The following is a 13,958-nucleotide window of genomic DNA, read 5'->3' on the forward strand; positions in this document are numbered from 1 at the left end:
CCCTGCTCCTCAGTCGCTGGCTTTAGTGGCCTAACTGCTGAAACCCAGGTGTTGAAAGACAGAGGAGTTTCTCACTTTGTTATTCCAACTTTGCTTAGATGTTTTAATTGTAAAATTGCACACGTGTTTCCACGCCATTAGTGTTGCTCTCACAGCTGGAGAAATCCCATCATTAGAATAATTACTTCAGAGAGAAGGCAACAAATAACTGGGCTTTGATCGGCCGGGGATAAGACTTTGTTCAATATCGCACCACAAAACAGTAGAAGCGGGTCTAAACCAATACTTAAGCTGGTCTAATATAACAAGCTGGTCTAATATAACAGCGAAGTAATAGTTTGCAGATCCACCAGGCCCATGCCCCCAGCACCTTTATTCTTACTCAATTGGGAATAGGAACATCTGGCTCTCTTGTTCTGCCAAATAAATTTAAGGAACATGCTTTTTAAAGTACCAAGTTAGGAGGTAGTAATGGGAATATGCAAGGCACGAAACAGATAAAGCAATTTAGGTAACATCAACATCTTAAACCTGCCAATCTTCCATACAAAGTGGCAGCCTTTTAATTTTTTGCCTAGTGTCCATTTCTCCAGAAGGCAGCAGCATTACCCTGCTACTCATAATTCTTTAGAGCTGTGTCCTTCAAATTACACTGAGAAAAGCATTTTACAGTAAGAACAAAATCCTATTTTAGCATAGTTATCCTTTACCTAACCCTCAGCAATCTCTCTTATTGTTTTATACTCATCTCTACAACAATGAATGGTCACTGTATTATGAAGTTACGTTCACCTGTACAGTACACATTTATGTGACCATATCTGTGTCACCTTTGTCCTTGATGTAAACAAAATGTTTACAATATATTTGCTAATATAACGTTTGCCATTTACTGACCCTCCCATTTGTGTGTCTCTTTCTATCCTTTGATGCTTGGTCTTGCAGGAAGTGGCAGATTCAGGATCCGGTGATGCTTCTTCCATGGAAACCTGTTTTATGACCATCCTGTGTACTCGCAGCTACCCACACCTCAGAAGAGGTAAACATTGCCCCAGCTTCTTGTCTAATGCTGCAAGCTGGATCCAGAGATTCTTGTTGAGTTTGCACTGTCATCATAAAGCTGAACCCCAAGCAAAGAGCTAAGGGCCAGTTCACACCTGTGTGTTGCTGTAACACACTGTAAAAGCACTGTGAAACATGTGTTGTGCAGTGTGTCGCATAGCTATTCATAGCACCCCAACGTTGTAATGCACCATGGCGCACAGATGTGAACGATTTGCGTTCTCGCAATGCACAAGTGGAAACAGGCCCTAAATGAACAGTTGGATTGTATCTGTATGAACTGTCTTATCTGCCAAGAATTTGGAATTCTGTACATCCACTTTTGTAATTCATACACCTGTGCCAGACAGCACAGCCAGGTAGGTGGCCACTCTCTCCTCCTGTCAGCAAGTTCCTTGTCAGCACATGTACATGTAGCAGGGCCTGGATTGGCTCTAGTGCTGCCCCTCCCTGTCTCAGTATGAATGCTGTGCAAGGAATAACAAGAGGCTGATAAAACAAATTCAGGTACTTATCTAGTTGTATGTCAAATACATTTCATTATTTTTGAAGGGATGCACAGCTGCATTTTTTAAAAATATCCGCCTAAAGTTCAAAAAACCCCATGTACATACCCTGCTACTCATAATTCTTTAGAGCTGTGTCCTTCAAATTACACTGAGAAAAGCATTTTACAGTAAGAACAAAATCCTATTTTAGCATAGTTATCCTTTACCTAACCCTCAGCAATCTCTCTTATTGTTTTATACTCATCTCTACAACAATGAATGGTCACTGTATTATGAAGTTACGTTCACCTGTACAGTACACATTTATGTGACCATATCTGTGTCACCTTTGTCCTTGATGTAAACAAAATGTTTACAATATATTTGCTAATATAACGTTTGCCATTTACTGACCCTCCCATTTGTGTGTCTCTTTCTATCCTTTGATGCTTGGTCTTGCAGGAAGTGGCAGATTCAGGATCCGGTGATGCTTCTTCCATGGAAACCTGTTTTATGACCATCCTGTGTACTCGCAGCTACCCACACCTCAGAAGAGGTAAACATTGCCCCAGCTTCTTGTCTAATGCTGCAAGCTGGATCCAGAGATTCTTGTTGAGTTTGCACTGTCATCATAAAGCTGAACCCCAAGCAAAGAGCTAAGGGCCAGTTCACACCTGTGTGTTGCTGTAACACACTGTAAAAGCACTGTGAAACATGTGTTGTGCAGTGTGTCGCATAGCTATTCATAGCACCCCAACGTTGTAATGCACCATGGCGCACAGATGTGAACGATTTGCGTTCTCGCAATGCACAAGTGGAAACAGGCCCTAAATGAACAGTTGGATTGTATCTGTATGAACTGTCTTATCTGCCAAGAATTTGGAATTCTGTACATCCACTTTTGTAATTCATACACCTGTGCCAGACAGCACAGCCAGGTAGGTGGCCACTCTCTCCTCCTGTCAGCAAGTTCCTTGTCAGCACATGTACATGTAGCAGGGCCTGGATTGGCTCTAGTGCTGCCCCTCCCTGTCTCAGTATGAATGCTGTGCAAGGAATAACAAGAGGCTGATAAAACAAATTCAGGTACTTATCTAGTTGTATGTCAAATACATTTCATTATTTTTGAAGGGATGCACAGCTGCATTTTTTAAAAATATCCGCCTAAAGTTCAAAAAACCCCATGTACATTTTCCAGCATTTGGCATTTTACAGCTTGCGACAAAACTCTCAGGTGTGAACAGGGGCCATAGAAATGAATGGGATTTCTTGTGTTTGTTTTGTCGCGCTCACCTTTGAGCCTCAAAACGCCTAGGTGTGAACAGGGACTTAGTCTCTGCTCGTAGTGTTTCAGCATTGTGTTAATCCTCTGTCTGTCTTTTTTTTCTACAGTTTTCCAGGAGTTTATCAAGCAGACCAACCATGATATTGAGAATACCATTAAGAAAGAAATGTCAGGGGATGTTAAAGATGCCTTTGTAGCTATCGGTGAGTATAGGCTTGCCGAACAGTTTTGTGGAAAATAATTCCAGTCAGTGAAGTCTTCTTGCTCCCCATGTTATGCCAGCTTCAACTTAAGTTTTGCCTTTTTTTTACTATAAACTTTTTTTTAATAATCCAAACCATTATAGCTTCCCTTATAAAACAATTAGTGAATCTAATGGTTTAATGGGGTTCCTTTTTAAGCATTATGTCAGGTGTACAGAAACATTTTACAAGATGTAAGTTACTGAATTTCCTTTTGAAGTGATATTTGTGGTATAAATAGCTTTAGGCTTAAGTTGTTATTATCTTATCAAGAAAAGAATGTCTTCAACATTATCTTTAATCATTTTTTTCTCCTTCCTCTTACCAGTACGGAGTGTAAAGAATAAACCAGGCTACTTTGCAGAGCGCCTCTACAAGGCAATGAAGGTAAGAATTATGATGGTGTTCCTACGACTCACAAACCAAACTACCAGAGTCGTTATCGTCCCCTCATCTTTACTATCTGTCATTCCTTAATAACACAGACTTAGTAGTTTAAACTGCCACCCTCACTGCCCGCCTGTCATGTTTTTAGCCTCATTTGTGGTTACCTTCTTCCTGCCTATCCATGCTTTAAAAGTGGGATGAAAAAATGGCACAGGGATTGTGGCTATCAACAGTGTCACTGCTGATATACAGGCCTGTAGCTTGTAAATCAGAACCTGGCCACACTTAAAATAGCAGTTTCATCTTAACCATTGCAGATTCCCAAAACGTGCAACTCCTAAGAGCATGCATGCCATTTGCAATGATTTTTGGACCCTAAAATGTATTTTTACGTTCCTCTCCCACAAGTCAGCTTATGGAGTCAGAGATTGTCAGTTGCCAAGCGCATATACCTGCAGCACCATCTACTGACATTCATTTTTTAGCGGGTAATCTTATGGTTACACCACATGCTGCTTCTGTGGTTTCTAGCAAAAAGTGGAAGTAGCCCCTATCTACCAGTATATATACTGTATATACAATATAGTGGTCATCAGTTGGTCTGCTGGGCTTATTGTCAGTGGCTGCATTTATTACTGCAGCTAAATTGCTTTACAAACACCCCTATCAAATAGAACATTCCTGTAGGTCTTGAAGTAACACCAAGCTAGAGCAGCATGACATTTGTCCAACATCATACCGTATGAAACCTATTCAGTAAGGCAGTGCAAAGAGCATTGACACTGCTGCCATCAGATTTCAGGCTACACTTTAAAGGAAATGTATAGGTTTTAAAAAAATATATATAGTCTTCACTAATTATGGCCAGGATTAAAAAAATATATTTTTTTGTAGCCAAGACAATATTGCATAGAATTCTCATCTATTTTTCATCCAGGCAGCACATGGAGCTTTAGGCTGCTATGCACGTATACAGTATCTGCTTACTGCTAAAATATTGTTGTTTACAGGGCTCAATAGCTCAAGCTTAAGTTTACACACCCCCAGCCAAAGTAAGTTTCTCATTCAGACAAACAAAGCCAGAATGCCAACATCTACCACTCCCTTTAGAGCACCTACAATACTTTGAGGATCCTTTGTGATATTTTACGGGTTAGTTCGCGCTAGGGCACATAGAAAAGAATTGTTTTCTATTTCCCCCATTTACACTACATTGTGTGTCTGTGATGTGCAGTGCAATGTGCTTCCAAAAAATGCAAACAGGCTGCGTTTTTTCTCAGCGCACTGGACTGCTCTGCACCGCACCAATAGTATGGGAAAGAAAAGTTAAAAGAAAATAAGAAGCAAGACCCCCCAGCCTCCACCCCCTATACTACTCCTCCTTCCTTCTGCCCCCTCATTATCTCTACCCTCCCCTGCCCCCTCTCCCTCCCTTTCCCATGTATGTTTCCCCTCCCTCCCCTGCCATCAATCCTGTTCCAATGACTACTCCCTGAGTATCCAATATGTACTTCTACTCCTGGACTGTTGAGCTTAATATTATGGCAAGCTCATGATCACTGCTACCTCAACCTGATGAGCCTCAGTTGGCATTCAGAATGTCATCGTTATGCCCAGGGAATCTCCACGTTTTAAGTGAGTGCACTGATCGAGGTTAATTTGTGTACCTTCCCTCTGTATGATGTCTGCCTCCTATTGATGTATTATGTTTTCCTATGTTGTTCTATGTATAAATGACAAAAATAACAAAAATAAAGAATTTATAAAAAAAAAAAAGAAAATAAGAAGTAAACAGTGTGATCCGCTGAGACAGCACACTGCCTCCCACCGCAGGTGTCACGACACACTAGCCCGCCCACCAAAATGAAGCATTTATGTAAACGAGCCCTCAATGTTTACTTGTAAAGCAAAGAATGTATACATATGGTAGTAGACAGATTAAAAAACATCAGTTTAAAAATTTATAAACGTAAAGAAAAAATAAAATACAATTGGCAAAAAAAACATTTTGGTTTCCCTTTAAGGGGAACAAGCATCACCAAATGCTTTGCAATGGGCTGTACTTATTGGTTCCATTCTTTCTTTAGATAACAATAGTTAGACCAATGGAAGGCATATTTTGATTGGGCACATGTATTTTACCCATCTCCCTGCCTTACCGAATGACTTCACCTTTTTTTACATTTCATATTGCATTCATTTCTGTTTAATCTGTGCGTTCTGTTACGTTATGTCAGGGGTTTTGTAGCTTCTGCTCCCTCAGTAATGGGTATAGAGAGAATATAAAAGTATTTAGTGAACAGATGCACATAGGACCTGTGGTTCTTTCCAGCCTATAAATGCTTATGTGTGTGCTCACGTTATACTCATGTTATGTCCATAGGGCGCAGGGACAGAAGAGAGGACACTGACCAGAATCCTGATATCCAGAAGTGAAACTGACCTGTTTAACATTCGCAAAGAGTTCATGGATGCCTATGAGAAGTCCCTGCACCACTGTATTGAGGTAATTAACAGACATGGAGAGACTGACATTTGATCTTCATGTTTGTTACATGATCCTAAATGACCTGATTATAACTGTCTTAACTCAATGTGGAAGTCAAAATGAAATGCTCTGATCGAAAAATGACTCCCTAGGCCAGTGAGGGCTAATGTTTTTGAGCCTGGGTGCCCAAACTGCAACGCAAATCAATTTATTTATCTCAAAGTGCCATTACTTAAAATAAGTTTGGTATTGTCTTTTAGTTTGGGCTGGGGTTTAAAAAATGTTCAGCATCACTGTCTGAGGCAAAATAGGGAAACACACATATTCAAACATTTACACATTTAATTTTTTCTTTATTATTTTTTACTTTTTTATTGCTTTATTTTTAAAAACTTTTTGTAATGTTTATTTACCTTATTATTTTTTACTTATTTTTGTTATCATTGTTATTGATTTTATTATTTTTTATTTATTACTTTTTATTTTAATTATTCTTATTTTGTACTTTTTTTAAATATTTGTTTTATGTAACTTTTTATACTTTTTTTTTTAATTTGTATTTATTTGATTTTTCTATACTTTTTTTCACTTAACTTTATTGCTATGTGATAGAACCTGTCACCTCCAAATGCTTTTTATTGAACCTGTCACCCATACAGGAGTTTTAGCACAGTACTGTGCTCAATCTCCTGTGACAGCTGAGACGGGAAGGCTGTGAGTACAGCCTTCCTGTCTTTACTGTTCACACAGAACAGACCAGAGAACGGGCATTCTCCGTTCTGCTCCCCGCTCTCCATCCTACACTTCTTTGCCGGGGGGACCCCAAAAATCACGGCAGGGAGGAGAGTGGCCAGCGGGAAAGAGACAGCCGGCAGTGGGGGCGGACCACGGTGAAGGTGGACAGGGGTGGCAGGCTTATTACAAGTGATCTCGGCGACATCACCAAGATCACTTGTACTAAATGAGTGGCACCTTCCCCGCTCTACATTTATCCCTGCTTGCCCAAAGGTAAGATAATAAAGATAGAGAACTATCATGCTTAATATTCCAAACCCTAGGGAATTACCTTAAGTCAGAGAGGCTGACTCTATAGGTCTATTTCACATTTATTTATAATATACGTTGCAGCTTAGCGTGTTTTTAAAACATAGGAACATTTTTCTATGCTTTTATGTAGTAAAAGGTTTATTGCACAGAAATGCGAGTGTTGCAAATTTTGTGTGGTGTTTACTGCATTTGTACCATGGAAGAACTTACATTTTTTAAGGGCATTAAGTCCAGATCTTCAGTAGCCTGGCACACCTCCTGCACAGTGTTCCAATCAACAACATTCATGTCCACTGGGCTGTATTGGAAAACTGAGCAGGGGACATGTTGGACCATTGGTGATCCGGACCCTTGCAGTGTTGAGCAGTGATCTGAATCTCCAGAATTTTGTCAGCACAAGTAAATCTACCAGTAGTTTATTCAAAAATAAAAAAAACCTCTGACTTATTCTTTACATTTTATGCAGTCTGATTGTCTGCAATAACATCATTACAATGAATATAACTGCAGAATTGACTGATGCATATCTCATATCAAATGTATTTGGCTTTGAAGAAGCCGTGCTGCAATATGAGACATGTCTTCCGCTTGCGCTGATATCGCATTACTCTGGAATTCCCCACTGTCTTGCAAAAATCCCTCTTACCGGCCCTACTATCAAATGATCGCTATGGCCAAATATAACATCTTAAACTTGAACTGCAGATTTTTTGTTTAATGGAAAACCCCCTTCACAAAAGACCCCACATTCCTGAAGAGTCTGCTGATCTAAGAGGACTTTTCTGTAATGTCCAGCTGTATTGTGTTACAGAATCTTTTCATTCTTATTCTGAATGTGCCCTCAAGATGCTTTTTGAGAATATTTTCCTAAATGACAGCTAAACTGTCATTTTCCGGAATACATTTTAGTATCCAGTAGTCATTTAAAGTAGGGATGCACCGATACTGATTCTAGTATCAATGCCGATGCCAAGTATTTATGCGAATACTCGTACTCGCCCAAATGCTCCCATACCTAGCCCGATACTTCCGGTATCAGAAAGCCGGGCAGCGAGTCATTACACGCTGATTGGTTGGGAAGCTGGCCAGTCAGGAAGCCAGGCGCCGTGTAATGCTGCGGCACCAGGCTTTCTGATACCGGAAGTATCTGATTGGCTGGGAAGTGATGAGAAGCATGGAGACTGCTTCCCTGCTTATCGGGAAGCCAGGTGGCGAGCCATTACACGCATAGGAATACACGTATAGGCTTCCTTAATGGGACTTCCAGTATCGGCATTCGGTATTGGATACTGGAAAAAAATATTGGTACTCATACTCCATACCCAAATACCGGTATCAGTGCATCCCTAATTTAAAGAAAATCTGTGCTTTGTTTACGCAGGGCAAATCAACATGTTCACTTTAAAATGACTCTTGTCATGTCCCTAAATTAATCCAAATACCAGCTCCCTGTAGGAGAAGAGGTATCATACTCACCTTTCCAGCGGCCTCTGTGTCTTACCTTCCCTTGTTTCACCATTGCAGCCTCAGTATCAGATGCCTGTGACCCTCACCACACACCGTGGTTCCATCCTCCTGCCCCTACATCACTCCCGAATCTTGTAGTGACTTAAGAGTCAGAGAATAGAACCACGCGCATGCAAATGGACACGGGTATCTGAGACTGCCACAAATTGTGACTGCTAAAGGCACTAATGGATGACCCAGTGATATAACAGGGGAAGGTAGGCTGCTGGAAAGGTTAGTAAACTACCTCTTTAAGGGTACTGGTATTTGGATTTGTTTAAGAACCCAATAGGGTCCCTTTAATGTCCCCTTCACCACCAGCAGGGGCGTCCCGAGGCTGGGTGACACCCGGAGCGGTAACCGAGTGTCACCCCGCCGAGACGTCACGTGTGTGCGCGATGACGTCATCGCGCACGCGCGGCAGTATTCTGATACCTGCCGGCGGCCATCTTGGTGATGGACGCCGGCAGAGAGAGGAGGGGACAGTCCCCCGGCGGGATAAGGTATGCCTCCGGGTCCCCTCCTCTCTCCTGATACTGTCGGGCGTTCGGTCCATGACCGAGCGCCCGACTTTTCAGAGGGGGGTGACACCAAAATGACTAAGTCATTTTGGTGTCACCCCTCCCAATGGTGGCACCCGGGTGCGGGCCGCACCCCCCTTGTGACGCCACTGACCAGCAGCACATACTTTCCTTTCCTTCCCCGATGCTTTTTTTTAGCACCAGGAGCATCAACAATACTGCACACTTTGGGGTATGGAGGAACATGTAATTCACTCCCTCTGCTTTCATGTGACAGCTCTGGTGCTTGGTGCTTGACTTAGCACTGTCACATAGGGGCAGGGAGACTCCTCAGCTCTGTGTATACTCTGACTGCAGAAACGTCCCCACTTATAGTGGCTGATTGGAGCAGTGGAAGAGTGATGTAAATGTGAGTATGTGCTCCTGGGGAGAGTGGCATCAGAACAAACCTGTTACTTTTCTCTGCATGGGCAAAGCATGGGTTCCCTGGCCTTCCCACCGTCCTTTTTCATGTATCCTAGAAGGACCCACATCATTGTCCTAGAAGGATCCTCATCATTGCACTATATGTAGAGCACACCCAAATAGTTGAATATAGTAGCACCCACTCACAGCTCTTTACATGCAATGCCTAAAACATGAACTTTACCATTAGCTATATCAGTACAGAACAGTTCCTCCAGTTTTGTATGCGTCATGCAGCTGAAATAAACAACACTGCTTTTCTGATATGTGAAAAAGCATCTTTCAGCTGCTCCCCCAGTGCATAGGAAGGCTTTTGGGACATAAAACGCATTTTAAACCCTGTTCTTTCTTTCAAGGGAAACTTCTACAGAGAGAAAGCATAATGCCCTTCACGTTAGAATTTAGTAACCTCCATTTCAGCCTACACTTAGCACATTGTCATAGCCCTTTACTCTGCCTTCTTAAAAAGTATGTTCTCTACATATTGGATAGTTGGTTTTCCAGGAAGTATTTGTTGACATTCTGAAAACCCCAGGAGTTCAATGAACTTTGTAGAATGGCATGTTATAATATGTTGCTGTGTTTTTTGGAATGTTTATGCTGTCCCGGAGTTTGTTGTAATGTCAGCCAAGCCACTAAGTACACACTTAAGTACTGCTCATGATCCTTTTTATTTGCACTAACAGTTACATTTTCAGGACAAGCTTTTGGGGCCTACCCTGTCTTCTAAGGTCTGTGTATCCACTAAAACTGCGTCCAGGTGCCTCCAAGCTCTTGGGATATACGCCTTCTAGATATTTCATACTGTCAATTATGAAATATGATTAGGTATCAGTATTGAGGCATTCATTAATGAAATAGTTAAGCTTTTGTAAAAGCTTCTTTCTTGCATTAATGAAAGAATGAAGCCGTTACATGCAAATACTGGAGCGCTAAATAGCAATCCCGTATTTGACAGCTGAAAGGTAGCAGAGTGAGTCACCTCTCTGCTATTCGTTTTGACAGCTCGATAGACCCATGTGTATGATACATTTCAGGCAAAGAGATACAATGTATCTCTTTGCCTGAAATGTATCACTTCTGATTGTCTGAGCCCGATCAAAGACCTTTTAGGCCTTGTTCACACCAAATGCAGACCAGATCCGGTCAGGTTTCTGCACACACAGTGCAGTGGGTTGTGCCGCGTTTGAGACGCGTTTTTGATGCGTTTAGGGCTGGTTTTGGTTAAAAAAAAATATTATTTTTTTTAAGTTTAACATGGGCTTTCAGGCACTTGCATGCGTTTTTGATGCGTTTTGCATTTTAGATGCGTTTTTTATGCGTTCCAGACCAGATCCAGAGCAGGTAAAATAGGGCTTGCCGCAGTTTTTTCATCCGGTCTGGATCTGGTCTGGATGTGAACTGGAGGTGAAAATACCATAGGAATACATTGGACGCAGTTTTGATCCGGTCTGCACCTGCTCTGGTCCGGATCTGCTCCGCGCTTGGTGTGAACAAGGCCTTAGTGAGATCTGAATCTGACATGCTGCCAGGATCAGTCTCTAAGGTTATTATTAGCTGTTCCTAAGTTTGGAGCAGCCTAATAAAAGCCAAAAATGAAAAAAGTTATAAACTGACAAAAAAATAAGTACTTTTTTTTTACAAAGTGTAAAAAACATAGAGTGTCAAACAAAATTAGGAAAATATAAATAATCTATATTTTAGAAAAATAATCTATAATTATTATAAAAAAATTCAAAAAAAATCAAAACTTGTGAAAAAAAGTGTTTTCTTCTAGTTTTTTCCCCTCATTTTTTTATATTGTATTCAAACTAAGTGAGGCGTTAGGTACACATGTTTGATATAATTATATAGCCCTATCTGTCCTCTAAAAAACAATATATAATATGTGTGAGTACATTTAGTAAGAAAGTATATTACTGACGTGGACGAATCACACAACAAAAATTTAAAAAGTGTGTCAGTCATTTATGAACAGAAACTGAAAACTAGCTCAGTCATGAAGGGGTTAAAAGATCTTCACCAACCTTGCAAAGCAGCAAGCTCTCAGTTGTTAAATGAACTTTTTGGTTCCCTTATATGTTTAAAGTGAGACCACTGTAAGACAGGTGACATAGAAATAATAGATCTTTGCAAATGTTTAATGTCCCCTGCAACTTTAAATAGTGTGAATTTGTATTAATGTCAGCTGGTTGTCGGTTGAGTTGTATGAAATGTTCTGTTTATACAGGTGAAACTCGAATAATTAGAATATTGTGCAAAAGTAATTGCAGTAAGTGCTGCAAAAGGGGCCCAAACCAAGTACTGAATACATATGCATGCTTGTACTTTTCAGAGGTCCGATATTGTTCTATGTACAATCCTTGTTTTATTGATTGCATGTAATATTCTCATTTTTTGAGGTTGTGGATTTGGGGTTCTTGGGGTTTGCATGAGCTGTAAGCCATAATCATCACAATTAGGACAAATCACGGCTTGAACTATCTTGCTTTGCATGTAATGAGTCTATCTCATATATTAGTTTCACCTTTTAAGTTGCATTAGTGAAATAAATGAACTTTGCACGATATTCTAATTATTCGAGTTTCACCTGTATTTAAGTTTAAATGGAAATCACCCATCTGCTTCTCAGATCTGCAGTAACTTAGATACCCTTAAAGTTCTGCAGCTCCCTGATTGTACATGGTGCAGGAGATGTGTTATTATATTTCATCTACAGTACCACCTGCTGGATGAATCTGGTAATGCAAGTAATACTGTGAATGTATTATGTGTCACAGATCAGCTGCAGAGCTGATATGTTACTTGTAGTTCTACAAACATTGAAAGCTGATCACTTGTATTTGTACAAACATATGGGTTTCTTCTACTTGCTGCAGACCGGAAGCTTTAGGTGTTCCCAATCCTCACCTGCCGATTGTTATAGCAGCTTGACCGCCACTCATGCTTCCTCTCTATTTAAACCGTGCTGAGACCAACACTTTTTCCCTGGGTAATAGATCCTATTTCTTGCCCCAGGCTCCACTCATGTCTGTTACTGAATTTCTGCATTTCAGAGTTCCTGTGGCTGCTGCGTCACCTGCTCTCATCTGGTCCCAGACACACTGTCACCCTGTGCATTTCTGTGACCCTACTCTCTCCACATACTCCTGCGCTCTTTGTCTCCGGTGACCCCTGTGTTACCCAGTGTTTCCAAGTTGTAGTGCCCCGAGTTTTTCCAGTTATTGACCTTTAGATCTGACTTTGCTTGCTCGCTGCCTGCACTGAATTTGCCTGCCCTTGTTTCTTAGTATGTCTATCAGTTTTGTACTATGCTCCAGTTATTTCCCTGGTCAGCTGCTGTCTGCACATGCATGTCTGAGGGCTGAAACTTGGCAGCCATTCTGTAGCAAAGCCCATTACCCCTTGCAAATGCGCTGGTGAATACCTGGTGGCTCCTTAGACTCTGCGCCTTGGACCTTCTTAGGACTTTCACCAAATGTGCAGACTACACACAGGGTCTACAATCCAAAGGGTGACATTCTGTATTGGGTTAGGACACAGGAGAGGTTAGGAGAGGACCATGGAAAGGATGAGGCTCAGAGCTAGTCCATCCAGATTTCAGCACCATTTAACATGGGATTAGAAAATATCCGTGAGTGAATAGAAATACAAATGCCTTTTATCTGATCTTCTGTTCTTTTCCCAATAACTTTTTTCAGAGTGAAACATCCGGAGACTATCGCAAAGCCTTGCTGACCATCTGTGGAGGAGATGACTAAAGGGAGAATATTCAGTCATCCTTGAACCTGTCAACTGGTGGCGGAAGCCACAACCAACCACACACCAAATGTCTTCATGGTAGATAGTATCGTGGACCTTCTGAGAAAATAGGAAACTTCACCTTAAACTTCACCAAAAAACTGAATGTGCACCAAAGAAATACATAGCTGGGGGGAAACGGGGTGGGGGTAGAGATGAAATCAGAAGACTTGAGGAAATGAAATGGATGGGCTGTATATCACCTTTCTGTACCAGATACTGCTGTGTACAAGATGCAAAATGATGGTACTTCCAACACCAAAGCCAATTTAGATTCTTCAGAGGTGATAGGATCCAGCCAAGATCAAATAAAGTGTCTCAGTGGTTATCTCATATGTTGTTATATTTATTAAAAAACTGTGTGTGTGTGTGTACTATATATTATTCTGAACAATGTCACATAGGTGTTCACATTATAAAATGGATTTTGTTAGGCAATTTACAAAACTAAACTTTGAAACCAAATATAAACTAGGGATGCACCGATATATCGGCCGCCGAAACATATCGGCCGAAAATTGCACTTTTGGCTGAATGCCGAAAGTGCCATTTTTCTGCCGATACATCGGCACATCCCAGGTTTCTTTAATCCCCGATGGGCGCTGCTCTGTGTCCATGTGGCGAGGAGAGAAAGTGTGACAGGCCCCCGAGCGTTGCGGGAGGAGA

The 13,958-nt window shown here is 41.2% G+C and overlaps 1 protein-coding gene across 1 annotated transcript in view; it reads left to right on the forward strand.

Annotated features, from left to right (window-relative positions):
- Window positions 1–13,627, forward strand: part of ANXA6 (annexin A6) — an 84,057-nt gene extending 70,430 nt beyond the window's left edge. The window contains exons 22-26 of the mRNA XM_018555595.1: window positions 946–1,039; window positions 2,943–3,038; window positions 3,406–3,464; window positions 5,848–5,970; window positions 13,193–13,627. Coding sequence (XP_018411097.1) covers window positions 946–1,039; window positions 2,943–3,038; window positions 3,406–3,464; window positions 5,848–5,970; window positions 13,193–13,252 — 432 coding nt within the window. The 3' untranslated portion in view covers window positions 13,253–13,627. The remainder of the gene's footprint in view (window positions 1–945; window positions 1,040–2,942; window positions 3,039–3,405; window positions 3,465–5,847; window positions 5,971–13,192) is intronic.
- Window positions 13,628–13,958: the final 331 nt, after the last annotated feature.

The sequence above is a fragment of the Nanorana parkeri genome, unplaced genomic scaffold (genome assembly GCF_000935625.1).
Source record: "Nanorana parkeri isolate BGI_ZX_2015 unplaced genomic scaffold, ASM93562v1 scaffold203, whole genome shotgun sequence".
Classification (NCBI taxonomy): domain Eukaryota; kingdom Metazoa; phylum Chordata; class Amphibia; order Anura; family Dicroglossidae; genus Nanorana; species Nanorana parkeri.